The 18,565-nt window shown below is 47.0% G+C and overlaps 1 protein-coding gene across 7 annotated transcripts in view; it reads left to right on the forward strand.

Moving 5' to 3' along the window:
* The window catches only part of LOC140410977 (glutamate receptor ionotropic, kainate 2), a 682,991-nt gene that overhangs the window by 610,532 nt on the left and 53,894 nt on the right, over positions 1-18,565 (forward strand). For all 7 annotated transcript variants that reach the window (XM_072499848.1, XM_072499850.1, XM_072499849.1 and 4 more), the window contains exon 15: positions 10,015-10,240. In XM_072499848.1, coding sequence (XP_072355949.1) covers positions 10,015-10,240 — 226 coding nt within the window. The remainder of the gene's footprint in view (positions 1-10,014; positions 10,241-18,565) is intronic.

The following is an 18,565-nucleotide window of genomic DNA, read 5'->3' on the forward strand; positions in this document are numbered from 1 at the left end:
GCACGTTTCCCCAGTGTCTGCATGGGTTTCCTCTGGGTACACCAGTTTCCTCCCACAGCCCAAAGATGTGCAGATTCGGTGGGGTTACGGGGATAGGGTGGGATGGTCAGAGGAGTGAATCTGAGTAGAGTGCTCTTTCAGAGTGTCGGTGCAGACCTGATGGGCTGACGGGCCTCCTTCTGCACTTTAGGGATTCGATCATATAAACCTTGCTTTTATATTGGACTTCTACATTGCGATGAACATACATAATTCTGTTGAGGCCCATTTTGCCACTTACCACTGGTATTGGTGGCTATAGTCCTTAATTCTATTATGGACTGTTATAAACTCTACTCTGAATCCAGACTGCTGTAATCTCTCTACTTCTGTTCCAGATTGCTGTAAACTTTAATTCCATTATTGACAGCTATATACTCCACCCTGTTAACTGGCTGCCATTGAATATATTTCTGTTGGACTCGCTATAAACTCTAGTTCTGTCACAAGAATAAACTCTCGTTCTGTCACAAGATGCAGTAAAGACTATATATGCCCGGACAACTATAAACTTTACATTTGTCACACGTGTATCCATAAACTGTATTTCTACAGCAGACAAGAACTGTTGTTAGCTCTAATCTTTCTTGCGCACACACACAACAGCTGCCATCACACATTGGGAAGGTAATAAGAACAGCATCACTAACTATCATTTATAAAGCTGCTTCCTTCTGTTGGACTAACGTGTTTATCATGCGAAGAAAAAAAAAAGCAGATCCTTAGAAACCTAGTGCAAAGGTGAGTCCTTTTGTTTTTTCTGAAAAGGAAACTACAGATTGTGAAAAATTCTTGGCTTGAGACATAAAACTGTCACGGAATTAATGATACAGATTGCAGGGCTAATCCTTCCTATTTTGGCCAGAGCACGTGCTTGACAGGGTTCGTTTATGTAGAATTCTGCCTTGTTGATGTTTTTAAAAGTTTATAAGTATTGTACTTAATTGGGATTCAGTTTATTGGCTGCTGTAACAGAGCATTCTATTGGTGTCTACTGGAAGCAATTACAGTGAATCCATAAGCATTATCTCCCCAAGCCAGATTGAACAGTCGGTGCTTTGTTTGCAAAAATCATCGAGCATTCACTCATCTCTTTAGAAAATTGATCTGTAGAGCAATTTATGCTGCATCCTTTTTTTCCACCAAACAGACACACACAGACATTCTGTTCCAGACCAAGACAGTGACTTAGCGAGTTTAAAAGAAAATGTCACGAATCAACATTGTTAGGCATTGCAATAGGCTTAAACTGAACATTATTCGAAGATAATTTAATTCAAATTATTGAAGGGTCAGAGACTGAAACAGTTAACCTTGGAGATGCAAGATGTTTTAAAATATTCTATCTTCATGTATTTCTCCCAATTATTATTTTTTTGGTTACCATGGTCTCACTGCAGTGGAGAAGTGAATTTACTGTGCAGAGAAAGAGAAACACTGTGGATGAGATAGTGCAAGACTCCATTATTGAGTTGAGCACAGCTGCAGCTACCCTGAACAGTGCCCAGGCCAGACAGCATGACAGAAAATAAGAATAAACATGCAAACAAGTACAATCTATTACAATATTGTATCTGGATGCTGGATAAGTGGCAAGTCAGCAGTGCGCTGCTGTATGTTGTCTATTTTCTTGTAAGGGGTACAGGTCAGCAACATAAGTATTATATAATTATATAATGTGGTCTCTTTTAATACATTTCTGCGACCAAATTAGGACACAGAATTACTGAGTGAAAATGCCGCTTATTATTTTCTTAAATGGTATATGGGTAAGATAGATTAGATATGGCATATTTATATATTAGCTGGCTTTAAATTTTTAAAAACAAATTGTAATACACCCTCTAAGGCAACAAATAATAGGATTTGATAGGGTAGATGGAGAAGCTACATCCTCCATTGGGGGTTGGCCGAGCAACTTCACCCTTTTCTGAGAGTGAGTTCCAGATTTCTACTCTTCTTTGTGCGAAGAATACTTCCTGATTTTATTCCAAAAAGATTGAGCTCAAATTTATTGTGTGGTCTTATTTTGGATTCTCCCGCCAGTGGCATAAGTTGACCTGTTTCCACTCCTATAAAACCCTTCGGGCTGAAGGTAATTTCCTGGCTTGTTGTGCCCTGAATGGAACTATTTTCATGCTGGAAGTGGGGGGGATGGGAGGTGCGGGTGTGTGCTGGAGTTGGACCTGCACCCAACCGCACATCCCCCAGAATGGAGGTTGGTGCTGCGGCATGAGTTGACATGGGTGCAACATTTTTGAAGTTATCTTTCAAACGGTTCCCACATCCAGACTGTGGTTCACAACTTCTCCGAGAGGCCATGAACACAGGAATCCTTGCGAAGCAGGCCTGCATCCATAAAAATTGCCACGGGCTCGGAAAAGCATATTCCTGTAATGAAGCCAGCCAGATCAGAAATGCAGGATTAAAGCTCACTGTCTGTACCCTTCTCCTGCACTCGCACGGCGGCACGGTAGCACAGTGATTAGCACTGTTGCTGCACAGCACCAGGACCTGGGTTTGATTCCTGGCTTGGGTCACATGTTCTCCCAGTGTCTGCATGGGTTTCCTCCGGGTGCTCCGGTTTCCTCCTACAAGTCCTGAAAGATGTGCTGTTAGGTGAATTGGGCATTCTGAATTCTCCCTCTGTGTACCCAAACAGGTGCCGGAGTGTGGCGACTAGGGAGTTTTCAAAGTAACTTCATTGCAGTGTTAATGTAAGCCTACTTGTGACACTAATAAAGATTGTTACTATTATTATTATTAGTGATAATTTGGATGCTAAGAATGCTTAATCCCAGAATAAGTTTCCGTCCACCATTTTTAAAGGTCCACCAAGTCTCCTTGACTCTGCAAAAGTATAGTCCTTTATTATTTTAGATACCTTGGCTTGGACCACTCCCCTAGCCTTCCAAACTCAATTCCAAAACTAACCTGTGCAGCCTGTCTTAAAAATGTTCAGGCCTGATAAAGTAAAAGTCCCCATAGTCCCAGATGACCATAGGCTGCTTTCCCCTTTGAGGGGGAGGGCTGACTGGTGACGATTTAACCCGAGGTCACCAAACATCAGACGAAAGGCAAGGTTGAGAAGGTGGGAACTTTATGAATAAACTCAGCCGCTACGGGAATTAAACCCACGCTGTTGGCATCGCTCTGCATTACAAAGCAGCTGACCAGCCAACTGAGTATACCAACCTGGTATCTTGCTGGTGAATCTGTGCTGCACATCCCAAAGGCCACAATCTCTTTCTTGAACTTCCATGCCCAGTGTACTTCAGATAGAGCCTGACCAAAACTCTGTACAGATGAAGCTTCATTTCCTCACTTTTATGTTCCAAGCCCCTTGAGGTAAAGGCCAAAATGTCATAATCCTGTTTTGATTATTTATCGGTGCACTAACCTTTGATTTATGTACGTGGACTTATTTATCCCTCTCCACAGTTCCTACTGTCTCACCATAAAGTCAATATTGAGATTTATTTTCCTCAGACCCGAAGGTTTAAAAAAAAAAATTTAGAGTACCCAATTCATTTTTTCTAATTAAAGGGCAATTTAGCATGGCCAATCCCACCTACCCTGCACATCTTTTGGGTTGTGGGGGCAAAACCCACGCAAACACGGGGAGAATGTGAAAACTCCACACGGACAGTGACCCAAAGCGGGATCGAACCTGGGACCTCGGTGCTGTGAGGCAGCAGCGCTAACTACTGCGCCACCATGCTACCCCAAGATCCAAAGTTAATGACCCCACAGTCGCGCATGGTCAGCATCATCTGCCTTAATTTTTTCCATTTAGTCAGTCTGTGTCCCTTTGCAACTTTCTACTGCCTTCCACACAATTTACCATTCTTCCTAATTTAGGATTATATATTGGATAGGGCCGGACTGCAAGTCCAGGCCCTGTTAGTTACGGCCTGGACCCCCTTCAGGACACCAAAACTGAAGATCCACCTGTGTAGATGCTCCCCCACCGACTGCTGTGGTGTTCCATGGTCCAGGATTGACGTTGGCCTTCATCCCGACCTCCAGAGGCAACCCCAGGAGTGCCTGAAACTTTCACAACGTATATGTGAATGACTTTTATGAAGTCACAAAGAGTGAGTCAAGTTTTCAGATGGCACTAAGATAAAGAAAGGGTACATCATGAGCGTGGTCAAACAGCCTCATCGTGCCCCATTCAGTGACGCGACCAACGCTTTGAATGTTGCGAGAGGCCTCTCGAGCGATTTGCGATGCTCGGAATGCCCTGCAGAGGTCGAACAAGATCTCGTGAGACGTCGCGATCTGGATCTCACCCTCGCTAGTCGAGTCTCAGATTTACAGGTTAAGGGAGCGATTAAGCGAAAATCCTGGGCGGGATTCTCCACTCCCGTGGCCGCACCGTCGTGAACGCTGTCAAGGTTCACGACGGCACAAAACGGCCCCGATCCTGACCGATTCAGGCCCTGACAATGGGCTAGGATCGGGGCCGCGTCACCTACACGTGCCAGGCCTTGTCGCCCGCGTAAAAGCGGTGCCGCATAGATGATGCGGCCGGTGCCGCATAACGGGTGTCATACGTGTATGCGCGGGTTGGTCGGCGCCAACCTGCGCATGTGTGGTTGCTGTCCTCTCTAAGTCCGCCCCGCAAGAAGATGGCGGACGGATCTTGCGGGGCCGCGGAAGGAAGGAGGTCCTCCTTCAGAGAGGACGGCCTGATGATCGGTGGGCACCGATCGCGGGCCACCCCACATTTGAGGTGCTGGATCCCCCTCTCTCCCCCGCAGGCCGCCCCCCCAGCGTTCACGCACCGCTCACGATGGCAGCGACCAGGTGTGGACGGCGCCGGGGGGAACGCGCCGTTTTGGCCTGGCCGCTCGACCCATCCGGGCCTGAGAATAGGAGAATAGCGGGGGTGCCGGAGAATTGCCATTTTGGGTGTCTCCGGCGATTCTCCGGCCTGCGAAACCCGACCGGGCCGTTCCTGCCGCTTGGGAGAATCGCCTGAGGGCATCGGACCGGCGTCCCGGGAAATTTTGGCGGCCCAGGCGATTCTCCCAACCGGCGCGGGAGTGGAGAATCGCGCACAAAGTGCTGGGGCAGAATTCACCCACTGGGGACTAAGTCGCGTAGTGGGGGAAGTGTTTACCGCTGTGGAGGCCGGCGGGATAACATGCCGAATCTTCGGGCTCCGAGCTTATTAATAATGCATCCGGATGTTTTGCACCGTATTTCAGGGAAGGCCTGAAAGTGTGTAGCCCGCCGTCCTATTTGGGCGCCAAATTGAAAAGGCACCCAACCACACTGACCCACTATTGGGCTGTCCTGAAAATTAAGATAGATCTCCAGGAGCACTCTAAGGCTGGATGGTGAACCCCCTCCAGGACACCAAATCTGGAAAATCCACCACTACTGTGGTGTTCCGGGGTCCAAGATTGACTTTGGCCTCCATCCCAAGCTCTGTAGGTAGCCCGAGGAGAGCCTGGAACTTTCACAACATATCTGCAATAACTTTTCTTAAGTTATAAAGGAGCTAATCAAGTTTTCAGATAGCATTAAGTTAAGATATGTGTTTGTTTCACAAATGCAATATGAACAAAATATGTATGTCAATTCAGCAGTGATCGACACCCTATCTGGTCAGGAGCAACTAAATTTGTAGGGACCATTTTCTAGACAGCTAGGGAACCTAAAACAGGTGATAGATCATTTGTTTATGTTAATTAGTACTCTTAAAGCAGGATTTAAGGCCCTTTCCTAAAAGCAGACCGCGGTGAACACAGTTGGCACTGGGATAACTACATTCAGGATACCTTAGGGCAGAATTCTCCCAAACCCCTGCCGGCAAGTTCAATGGTGGGCATGAGGGGTAGGTGGCGGGGTCCTAAAACTCCGTTTTATACAGGCATGAATTTACAGTGGGATCTTCCGCTGGTGCCTGCCATGGTGGACCAGGAAACCTGCTGGAGTCTGGCGTGAAATCCATTTGTATCCCACCAATAGGTCCAACCACCTATGTCCAATTCTCTGTGGCGCCAGTGGGAAAGAAATGCCTGTACGAAACCAATTTGGAACAATGTGGTGTTCAGATGTCAGGACTCATCTGAACAATTCGGTACACCACTTATCACTTCCCCCTCAAGCCAGGGTTGTTTTCCTTATCCCTACTCTGTCTGCAATCTCTCAAAGTATCAACCCATATCACAAGATTGGTTCCAATTCTGTATCCGTTCATTTTTGCCAATGATCTCTTGCGCGGAGCCTTTAAAATTGCCTTCTGAAAGTCCATTTCAACAACATCCCAGTTAATAATATGAACAATCACCTCAAAACATCAACTCGATTAATCAGACAAGATTTACCCCAAAAAATACTCCTTCTGACTCTTTGAACAGGACATCGTTCTCCAAGTGCCAAGTCACTTTCTATTAGAAGCATAGAAAACGTTATGGGCTGAAGGAGGCCATTTGGTTGAAAAAGTATCATCCGGCACAACCCACCTTCCAGCTCTTTTAGAGATTATGGCCGGGATTTTCAAGCCCCACCAGTGGTGGGCATCGTTGCGGGCGGGAGGTGAAAATGTGAAGCGTGGCCAAAAGTCAACCGCTTCAATTTCGAGAAAGCTGTCGCCAATTTACACACAGAACTATCTGACAAACAATTAGACAAATGACACCCTAAACCATTTTGGTGATGGTTTGGTGGTGCTGGCTGAGTGATAAACAGATGGGTAAACTTTCGGAGAACTCCCTTCCACGTTTTTAAAAGATGCATTTGGATTTTCCATTCTCACTTGAGAGTAGATGGGATCTTGGTTCAACGTCTCATCTACAAGTGAGAGCACCTCAACAGTGCAGCATTCCTTCAGTATGAGCTGGAGTGTTAGCCTGGAACATGCACAGGCCAATCACTGGAGAGGAGCTTGAACCAGCAGATTTCTGACCCAGAGATGAAGGTCGGAATTCTCGAACCTCACCCGCGGCAGTCCCGCTGCAGTGAATGGAGTTTGGCTGAGCGCCAAATTCTTCGTTCTCACTGGCAGCGTTGACAGGGCATGCTCGGATCAGAGAATCCCGGCCTAGAATGTTACCACTGAGCAAAGGCTGTCAACATTGCCTTCAAACCTATTTAAATTACAATGAGCATATTTAAACTCTAGCGCCACGAATCAATGAATTTGAACTAACTAGTTAATAAAAAATGTTAAAAAATAGTCACCCAAGTAATGCTTTTCACAAATCTATTTTAATGAATACATTGCACTAAAAATCTTTTCAATCTCGAAGTTAAAAGTCATCTTTTGCGAGGTACTCTATATAGAGCTAACCAACCTTATCAACATGTTTCTGAATTGGAATTGAGTAATACGGGTAAAATCTTACAAGTACTCTGTTGGCGGTGAAATTACCTGTGTGATCATCCCACCGTCATATATCCACCAGTGACCTATCTGGAATTTTACATGGAGCAGGCGAGGCCTAGGGCCGCCTGTCTACCCCACCTTACTGGAGATCCTTGAATGGACCATTATTGGCCACTTAAGGGTCACGTCCTACTTAACCTCAATTTTGAGGCTGGCAGGAGGAGAATGGGGGCAGAAGGGATGCCCAGAAGGAAAGGGCCTTAGAACTCCTCATTTCCACATCAGGCATCGCCCCCCCCTCCCCCCACCAATGTTTGCCCCCACAGGTGCTCCTGGGGTGGTGGGCATCCGGAAATCCCTGGCTATTGTATCAAAGTGGGTGCTCACGTATATATATTTGGAGTTACAAGCTCCATTCCTCTGTCTCATAGAAACATAGGAAATAGGAGCAGGAGTAGGTCATTCGGCCCTTTGAGTCTGCTCCGCCATTCAATTTAATCATGACTGATCCTCTATCTCAATCCTCCCGTTGCACTGCACATACCCCTGGCCACTTTTAGAGACTAGAAACCCATATATTTCCTTCTTAAATATATTCAGTTCTTTGGCAGAGAATTCCACAAATTCACCACCCTCCGAGTGAAGTATCTCCTCATCTCCATCCTAAATGGCCTACACTGTATCCTGAAACTGTGACCCTTTGTTCTAGACCTCTCCAGCCAGAGGAAACAACATCCCTGCACCCAGTCTGTCCAGCCCCGTCAGTTTAAATTAGATTCCCTCTCATTCTTCTAAATTCCAGTGAATACAGGACTAGTTGACCAAATGTCTCATCATGTGACAATCCTGCCATCCCAGGGATCAGTCTGGTGAACCATTGCTGCACTCCCTCTGTGGCAAGTATATCCTTTCTCATGGAAATTGCACACAATACTCCAGGCGTAACCCTGTACAATAGCAGTAAGACATTCTTGCTCCTGTACTCAAGTCCTCTTGCAATGAAGGCCAACATTTGCCTTCCTAACTGCTTGCTGTATCTGCATAACTTCCTAGAAATTCGAGTGAACCAAAGATCTAGGGCAAAATTCTCCCCCAACGGCGGGATGCCCGCCGACTGGCGCCAAAGCCGGCGCCAATCAGACTGGCATCGCGCCGGCCCAAAGGTGCGGAAGTCTCCGCATCTTTGGCGGCCTAGCCCCAACATTGAGGGGCTAGGCCGACGCCGGAGGGATTTCCGCCCCGCCAGCTGGCGGAAATGGCGTTTGTTGCCCCGCCAGCTGGCGCGGAAATGCGGCGCATGCGCGGGAGCGTCAGCGGCCGCTGTCAGTTTCCCCGCGCATGCGCGGAACGTCAGCGGCCGCTGAAAGTTTCCCGCGCATGCGCAGTGGGGAGAGTCTCTTCCGCCTCCGCCATGGTGGAGGCCGTAGCGGAGGCGGAAGGGAAAGAGTGCCCCCACGGCACAGGCCCGCCCGCGAATCGGTGGGCCCCAATCGCGGGCCAGGCCACCGTGGGGGCACCCCCCGGGGTCAGATCGCCCCGCGCCCCCCCCCAGGACCCCGGAGCCCGCCCACGCCGCCTGGTCCCGCCGGTAAATACCAGGTTTGATTTACGTCGGCGGGACAGGCAATTCCTGGGCGGGACTTCGGCCCATCCGGGCCGGAGAATCCAGCGGGGGGTCCCGCCAACCGGCGCGGCTGGATTCCCGCCCCCGCCCAATCTCCGGGAGCAGAGACTTCGGCGGGGGCGGGATTCACGGCGGCCAACGGCCATTCTCCGACCCGGCGGGTGGTCGGAGAATGACGCCCCTAGTGAGCAAAAGCAATATCCTGGTTCTCGGTTACAAATTCTCCCGTTTTGGACTGTAAGGGACCTACATTCACCTTCACTAATTTTTCTCATTTTACATACTTATAATCTGCTTTTATGTTCCTTGCAGGTTTACTCTCATTCTCTATTTTTCCCCTCTTAATCAATCTCTCGAACCTCCTTTGCTGAATTCTAAACTGTAACCAATTCTCAGGCTTGTTACTTTTTCCAGCAACTTTATATGACTCCTCTTTGGATCTAATACTGCCCTTCATTTCTTTCGTTGGCCAGGCTGGGCCTCTTTTCTTGTTGTGTTTTTGCACCAGAAAGGAATGTATAACAGTTGCAATGTATCCGTTCGTTCCTTATATATTAGCTGCTGCTCTCATATCTCAGAGGACAGAAACTTGAAAGAATGTGCCGCAGAATATTTCCCAATTCAAGCTCATTGCTGAAATTCCATCTCTTTTGCAGTGTGTAACTCCACTTGCAGTTTGAATTCCATTCCTTTGGTTTTCTATTTGTGTTCTGTGAACCGTGAAAACTGCTGTGAGCAGTAGAAAAGGAACATTTTATGAAGAAGTTGTGATTGTTTTTGTGCTGATCTTAACCTGACCACACTTTCAGCCGTTTTACAGCCATCAACAGCATTTGCTGCAAACATATTTAAAAAATTGAATTTGAAAGGAACCTTACTCGCTGTTTTTGTTGCGTTTCTTTCCCAGGATCACTGCAACAAGTTTTATTTTCCACTCAGAAATCATTTATCTGTGTTTATTTTTTTTTTGTCCTCCCTTTTCATGCGAATCTCTTATGCTTCGTTGCAGAAATCCAAAATATCAACCTACGAGAAGATGTGGGCCTTTATGAGCAGCAGACAACAGACCGCACTTGTCAAGAATAATGAAGAAGGAATCCAGCGTGTCTTAACCACAGATTATGCCTTGCTAATGGAGTCAACAACCATTGAGTTTGTCACGCAGAGAAACTGCAACTTGACACAGATTGGAGGCCTCATAGATTCCAAAGCTTATGGAGTTGGCACTCCCATGGGTATGTAATAAAGCTGACAAGGTCTCCATAAATTAAACAGAAATGCAGTAAAGCTAAAACTGACCTGCCACTGAATGTCATTAGCTATTTGTACTAACATTATTTACCATAAGTTTTTTCATGCCGTAATATGTCATGAAGGACTTGTTTCTGCAGCAAGGCTTTATAAAGATAAATCTTGTCGTTAATTTTGCACTCAGAAAAAACACACACAATTTAACCTTCTGACTAATGAATTTTCCGTGCACACTGTGAAATACAAATGTGCTTTTTGTTACCTAATGGATTCAAAAATGTATTCTGTTTAAATGTCAGAAAACTTTGTATGATATATACTACTGCAGATTGGAAGCATGGTGTGTAGAACAGGGTGCCTCATGGCTCTGCTTCTTAATAAGTACTCTGAGTGTTAACAAAATGCCTCCCAGAAATGAGTTAGAAATAAAATTTATAGCCCTACTTGAAATTATCCATCTTTTTATATTGCAGAAATAGGCCACACATGGAAATCAAATTGAACAAGTAGGCCAATATGCTCTAGAAAGTGAATAGCAACATTTTTTGGGCACATGGGTTGTCACGGTTTGTTACGAGTCGGTGCCCATTCAGATTGAAGTGAGCAACATGCAAATTTAGCATACCCATCCCATCTGATTGATGTTTGCATCGGCCCATGTATCTGTACCTTCAAACCGCCGTAGCCTCAGCATTCGGCAGGGATCTGACAACATTGTTTGCAGAGTTGTTGTTAGAGCCGACTTGCTCTTAAAGGCAGGCTGTAGCTTAAAGACAACCTGCACAAAAATATTGTTGCAATGTAAATTATTTACATTGAGGACCAAGAGAGAGATAGTGTTCTATAGGGAAGGACGTGGTGCTGGAAGAGAAACACCATGGTTCTGCAGGGGGCCAGGAGACCCTCAAAGACTAGCCTCAGAAGGGAGTGTGACCTGGGCAGGTGACCAGGAAGTTTGATATCCAGATTCTGGACCTGTGGACTTTGCAACGATGACACGAGGGAATGGATTTGTCATTCCCTGCAGGATGTTCGAAGGCAGAAGAGACATAGTAAATCAAACAGGTGGTCTGCCTGGCATCTAACTAGCCACTCCTGCCCTTGCCGCTATTATACAAGCAAGTGGGGGGAGGGAAAACATTGTGTGGCCCACTCACCAGTGGGCTAATTTAGGGCCTTAAGTGGATAACTAATTCACAGTATTAATTCACAATACTTAGGGTCTCATCCTGTCATTGGAATTTTACTGGTGGCAAGAGAGGCAAACACTAAGCAACCTACTTTGCACGCGCTGGTGGCAGACATTGGAGGCCCCTCTTTACCCAGCCCCCTGGGTCGTCGGAGGTTACCCCTAACCCAAAGGTGCAGCCCATCTCCCAAGTTCCCATCCCCCAGGATGTCAGCCCCAACCTCAAACCCTTCTTCACTCCCTTTTTTAAAAATTGGTTCTTGGGCTGTGGGCGTCGCTGGCTCGGCCAGCATTTGTTGCCCATCTCTAAATTGCCCTTGAACTGAATAGCATGCTAGGCCATTTCAGAGGGGGAACATTAAGAGTCAACTGCATTGCTGTGTGGATCTGGAGTCACATGTAGGCCAGACCGGGTAAGGGCAGCAGATTTCCTTCCCTGAAGGACATTCGTGAACCCTATGTGCTGCCCTATTCTGCCCTAGACCATGCTATTCTTCTTAAAACATCTAAACCCCGGAAAATCGAACAACCATTCCTGCCCCTGTGAAATCAATGTCTCCTTAATGGCCACAACATCATAGTTCCAAGTACTGATCCATGCTCTTAGTTCATCTCCCTTATTCCTGATACTCCTTGCATTGAAACAGACACACTTTAACCCATCCCACTGAGTGCAACTTTGCCCTATCCACTGTCTATCCTTCCTCACAGACTCACTGCATACTATTTCTGCCTGTTCAATGGCTACCCTATTCTCTGATCCATAGCTCTGGTTCCATCCCCCTGCCAAACTAGGTTAAACCCTCTCAAACAGCTCTAGCAAACCTCCTGCCCAGGATATTGGTGTCCCTCCAGTACAGGCCCCACCTTCTCCAGAAGGTATCCCAATGATCTACATATCTGAAGTCTTCCATCCTGCACCAGCCCTGTAGCCACGTGTTCAGCTGCACTCGCTCTCTGTTCCTTGCTTCACTAGCACGAGGCACCAGTAGCAATCCTGAGCTCTTGTCTCTGTCCTCTCTGAGTCTCTAAGACAGAGAGGTCAATTCGAACTTGCATAACAAAAGGGCGGCACAGTAGCACTGTGGTTAGCACTGATGCTTCACTGCTCCAGGGTCCCAGGTTAGATTCCTGGCTCAGGTCACAGTCTGTGCGGTGTCTGCATGTTTTCCCAGTGTCTGCGTGGGTTTACTCCGGGTGCTCCGGTTTCGTCCCACAGTCCAAAGATGTGCAGGTTAGGTGGATTCGCCACTCTAAATTGCCCTTATGTCCAAGAAGGTTAGGTGGAGTTGCTGGGTTGTGGGGATGGGGCGGAAGTGTGGGCTTAAGTAGGATGGTCTTGCTAAGGGCTGGCGCAGACTCGATGGGCTGAATGGCCTCCTTCTGCACTGTAAATTCTATGATTCTATAATACAAGAAGGTACTTCATTATTCTACCCTTCACCAGTGTTACCTTGTACCAGTTTTAAGAAGGTACTCAAGTATTCCTCTCTTCTGAGATTCTGTGGTATCTCCGCGGTATTTCCTGATGGCGGGAGGTGGCCTGCCATTGGCTGGTGGCAGGATCTACTAATCCCGCTGCTGTCAATGGGATTTCCCTTCGAATCCACCCCTTGTCGCTGGGAAACCCATGGCAGGGTGCGCCATCGGAAGATCCCACCTGCATGAACAGTCAAAAGATCTCGCCCTCCATGTTAGCTCTGGTTCAGTGGTAACAACTCTCACCTCTTGAGTTAGAAAGTGTGGTTCAAGTCCGCTCCAGAAATGAGCATGTTTGGTGGTACTTTTTAAATTGAAGAATTACACATGAATTTTGAACATGGAGCAAAATGTTTTTCAAATGTCATATGTAGATATAGATAGATACATAGAGAGAGGGTTTTAAAATTAAATGAAATTTGAAAGGTCTAATAGATCTCTGGTAGCATTCTGTATTTAAACCAGTATACCAATCATGACTCTGTAGTGCTTCAAAATTGCCAAATACATGGTTGTCCTTGGAGAACATTTGATGTTCCACCCAGCTCTCTTTCTCTCTTTTCGAAATTGCAATATATTTTATTGTAGCTGCATGCCCTGGTCCAATTGCCCTCACACTCTACCTTGCTTCATTTGTAGGCTGCACTTGCTCTGGATTCACTATGTGCGACTGGAGATTGACCAATAATCACAGGAATACACACGAGGAAAGAAATTGATTCCTGTTCTTTTTTGGTTGAAAAATCCATGTCAATTCTGTAGTACCCAGTGCTATCCCCCGCCCCCGGGATGCACACCAGCTGTCAAATTACCAAACAACAAGTTCCATGGTTGGAATGAAAGCACTCCTTAATTCACTAAAATATTCTAATGGAGAGGGAGTGTCAAATTCAGGAATAACTGGGCGGAGCATGTACCACGTTTGATGCTGTCCATTTTGGGCAAGTTCCAGCTGGAGAGATGCATCAGGATTAGCATCAAGTGCTTGGCAGTATTGTAGTTATGAGAAGCAGGGCTTTTTGTTATGGGGGCGTGGGACTGTGAGGTCCACTTCCTTCTCCATTAGAGACGTTTGCCACTGGAATGCTTATTGGATCAAACTCATACAAAGCTGGACAGAAAACAGTGTCAAATTCCAAAAGGCACATCCCAACATCCTACTTGCTAGGGATTGGGGACAGGTAGTCAAAATCGAGAGCGGCACTCAGGTCATATACTCGAGAGTCATGCATGTGGCACTGCTTTTTCCAAATTCACAATGAAGCTAGCAGGCACTGAGAACATAGTGCTTCACTAGAGGTGCTGTGTAAATAAATCCAATACTGTATCTTCTACATCGCCATTTTATATTTACTCCTCCCTATTAGCTTCCTTATTTCCCCCTCTATTCATTGTTAAGCTATTCTCACTTCGAAGTTTTCTTTTTCCTCCCCTATGGCTGTGGCATTTGCCACAGCTTCTGTTGAACGTTATCTGGCCTGTCTTTCTTTTCTAATGAGAGAAGACATGAGAACACTGTATGGAAATGAAGCCATCCTATCATTGCTTTGTGCTAGTGTAAGCGTTCCATTAAAGATGAGGTGCTTTCACTTTCGCTGCGTGGTTTGGGAGATTCCTGTCTCAATGGCATCATCAAGTGTTTGATTGCATTTCAAGGAAGTGCATCTGAAACTGCGAACTACCAGCGCAGAGCAAGCAAGTGAGCCAGATGTCCCCGCCCCCCCGCAAACCAAATGGATTTCAACAATTATGCTCATGGGGCAGGAGACAAAGAGTTTCTGTAATTTTCTGGATTAAATATAAATGTAAAGGGAGACCTGGAAGGTTCCCCAGCACACTTAGTTGAAGAATGAAAGATTCTCTGCTGCATTGCAGACACAGTGCATTGCGAACATTGGAACTGACTCATGCTTAATCCAAAAAAGGTTGATCGAACCCGATGTGAAGTTTGCCTAAACAAATTTTCTGTCTTACCACAAAATCAACTATTGTTCTTACTTGAGGAAGGGAGAGGGCGTCATTTGGTCACTAAGAGATACTGAATATCAATGATTATTGAGCAAAATGTTTGCTCAGTAATAAAGAACGCTTCATTGCAACGAAAAGGAGCTTTTGGCCGAAATCCCTCCCTCTACTTGCCGGAGTTTTAGCTCTTGAGGATGCAGTCAGTTGAACTATGAAGGACATTGGCCAGACACTCATTTTTGAACACAAGTGTGTGATTCACCTTTGATTCAATACTCACCATCACTAACAATTCACAAACTGCAGTACTGAACAAGTGACTCCACTGAAAAATCTTCATTTAGTGAAATGCTACAAATCTTTCACTGTATCAGGAAACTATTATTGTGGACTGTTTAAACTGACCAGTTCAAAGCTTTTGATGGAACTAATAGACATTATTCTATTAGACTTCCACAACTCTCACTGACTCAAGAACATATATTCATGACTTAATAATCCTCAATATAAAGGTTACTCCAAGTTATAATTTATCAAAACTTAGATGCTCAGATAATTTATAGGTATTTTCAGGAACAATGGGATGTAAACAAGACTATCCCATTATAACAGTTAACGATATGTAACACAATGTTGTATTAACAGTAATCTAATCTTTCATACTGTGATATGTGATGGCTACAGTTGACTGACTATTGAGATAGTCAGAATACTGGCATATTGGTCATAATATCAGTTTGGAGAAAGGGAGGGACTGGAGCAAGGTGGGTGGTGAACAATTTGGGAGTCAGGCTCAGACCCTCAAATGGAGAAGCACGGCAGGATCGGACCCTTCCCTCCAATCCCCCACCCCTCCCCCTCCCTCCCTCTCCCTCCATCAAGAGTTAACCCTTCGTAATATCAGCTCAAAGTCAAGGAATCCTCAGGTTTCAGAGCTCAAATCCTGGTGGCATGGCATCAGCAGGTTTCTCTGCTGGGCCCTCAATGCCTGCTAGTCAGGATCCTGCAGCTCTGCAAAGCAGACATGTCCATCCAGTTGACCGTAGACAGTTAGGTTGAGGGAGCACAGGAGTCCCAGTGATAGTAAGTTCAAGGGAGGCAACTCCCAGATAGAAAGCCAGAGCACAGGCCAGGCCAGTCACGGTCTGGAGGGAGGGCACCCGAGCTACGATTGTTGCCGTCGAGCCTCTGGGGCTGGCAGCTTCCAGTTCAGGAAGGCCAGTGTGTTATGGGTGATAATGATGCCCAGCAACAGCGACACCAACCTGACCCCCTCTCTCACCCCACGCAGGATTCCGATCGATAGCGGCATGGAGCCAGTGGAGCTGGTATATTACGAATCACTGCGTTGGAGGATCAGACTACAGCAGCAACGTGCAACAGCAGGATCAGGAGCCGAAGGTGGCACCATCCGTACAGGAGACACAAAGGCACTGAAGGTGACCACAGGTCTACAGGACTCATGTCCTTCTTGGAGCTGTCAGACAACATGTGTCAAAGACTCTGCCTTACAAAAGAAGTGGCAATGGTGCCATGTCATTGTGCACTTGGCACCATGTGGTGGCGGTGGACATCCTCTCCCTGTGGCTGTCAAGGTCATGACAGCCCTCACCCTTTATGTCACAGGGTCATTTCATGGCTCTACAGGAGACCTCTGTGGGATATCACAGGCACCTGCCAATAAATGCATCTGTGAGGCCATGAGGCTCTGGACAACATCCATTTTGACCTGGACCAGGCTTGGCAGGATGTTAGGGCTATGGGGTTTGGGTGTGTAACTAATCTGCCATTGGTGCAGGGGCAATAGACTGCACCCAGGTCGCACACCATGCCCTGGGGGCCCCAGGGCATTCCCTTCACCAACCGGAAGGAGTTCCAGTCCCTCATTGTGCAACCACCAAATGCATTTCATGCACGCAACCACCAAATGCATTTCATGCACGCATGTGCCCATTTTACAGGGAGTGTGTATGGTACCTACACTCTCGGTCAGTCGCAGATCCCTGGGATCTCCAAAGGACACCCCAGACCACAGGGATAGCTCGTTGGGACAAGTGATGTCCCCTCAGTTCATGGCAGATGATGCCGATACGGAGGCCATAGACCACAGTGGAGACCAGGTACAATGAGCACACAGTGCGACCCGGACTGTTATTGAGCAATGCATCGTACTGTTGAAGATGCGGTTCCGCTGCCTTGCATGTTCCAGTGTGGCACTACAATACAGTCCCCAGATGGTCCCCTACATCGTCGTGGTCTGCTGTGCCCTCCTGGCTCTGCAATGGGGCGAGGAGCTTCAGGATGATGACCTGGTGCAGAACATACGTCCTCAGATAAGGAAGATGTGCCTGAGGGTACCGAGGAAGAGCCTGCTGAGGAGCCCAAGGATTGTGGCCAGGCTAGGGTCAGGGTGCATTTGGGCAGGAGGGTTGCAGGAACCCTCATTGCTTCCCGCTTCATGGAGGAAGACTAGCTCGCTGTCCAACAGCGTGCCCCCCACCTCAGGATGTTGTGACCCCTCTGCAACCAGGAGGTGAAGGTGGCCGAGATATTGATCATCAGGATGCTGGGACTGGATAGTACTTCATGCACACACGTTAATGACCTTTAAGACTTATCTGAATAGGCACATGAACAGAGGGGGTGTAAAAGGATACAGCCCCTGGCAGCAGTTGGTCTAGATAGGACACATGATCGGCACAGGCTTGGGAGGGCTGAAGAGCCTGTTCCTGTGCTGTATTGTTCTTTGCTGCCTGGCCACTGCAGGAGAGTAATGATGGTTCACAGTGAGGAATGGTCTGTGATGCTCCTCAGCTACGGCTTATGTCTGACTCATGTCTGTCTGCTGTCAGCAGCTCATATCTGAGTGAAGGTCTGCGCTTCATTCATTTGTCGCTTTGCTCTAGAGGGGGATTAGGGCGAGGGTCTAAGGTTCACTGAATCATGGCTGAGTCTTATCAATGCGATTGGGTGACATGGTGGCACAGTGGTTAGCACTGCAGCCTCATAGCACCAGGGTCCCGGGTTCGATTCCGACCTCGGCTGACTGTCTGTGTGGAGTTTGCACTTTCTCGCCGTGTCTGTGTGGGTTTCCTCCGGTTTCCTCCCACAGTCCAAAGATGTGCAGGTTAGGTGGATTGGCCATGATAAATTGCCCTTGGTGTTGGGTGGGGTTACTGGGTTATGGGGATAGTGTGGAGATGTGGGCTTGGGTAGGGTGCTCTTTCCAAGAACCGGTGCAGACTCAATGGGCGGAATGGCCTACTTCTGCACTGTAAATTCTATGATTCTGCCCCCACCTGTTCAAACAGGTTTCTTTTATCTCTCTCCAAGCCCCTCAACTATGGTTCTGTCCAGACATGACCTCATCATGCTATCTAGGCTTTTGATAGCCCACTCCCGTTTACACAAAAGAACAGGGCCATGCTATGAATATGCAATTAACCTCCAATTTACAGACAGAAAAAGCCATCAGACTCTGTAATGAGCTAATAGCTGGTCAGATTGGAGTGTTACAGAGGACAATGGATCTTGAGTGAATCAACCCAGCTGTACAGGAGTATCCTGTTTAATCCTATTAGCGAGTTTAAGACTGAATGGGACAATGTAACTCAGGCCAGGTGTGGGCGTATACCTCGGACTCAGTGCTAACAGTTTAACCCTCAGTCTGTTAACC

The sequence above is a fragment of the Scyliorhinus torazame genome, chromosome 4 (assembly GCF_047496885.1).
Source record: "Scyliorhinus torazame isolate Kashiwa2021f chromosome 4, sScyTor2.1, whole genome shotgun sequence".
Classification (NCBI taxonomy): Eukaryota; Metazoa; Chordata; class Chondrichthyes; order Carcharhiniformes; family Scyliorhinidae; genus Scyliorhinus; species Scyliorhinus torazame.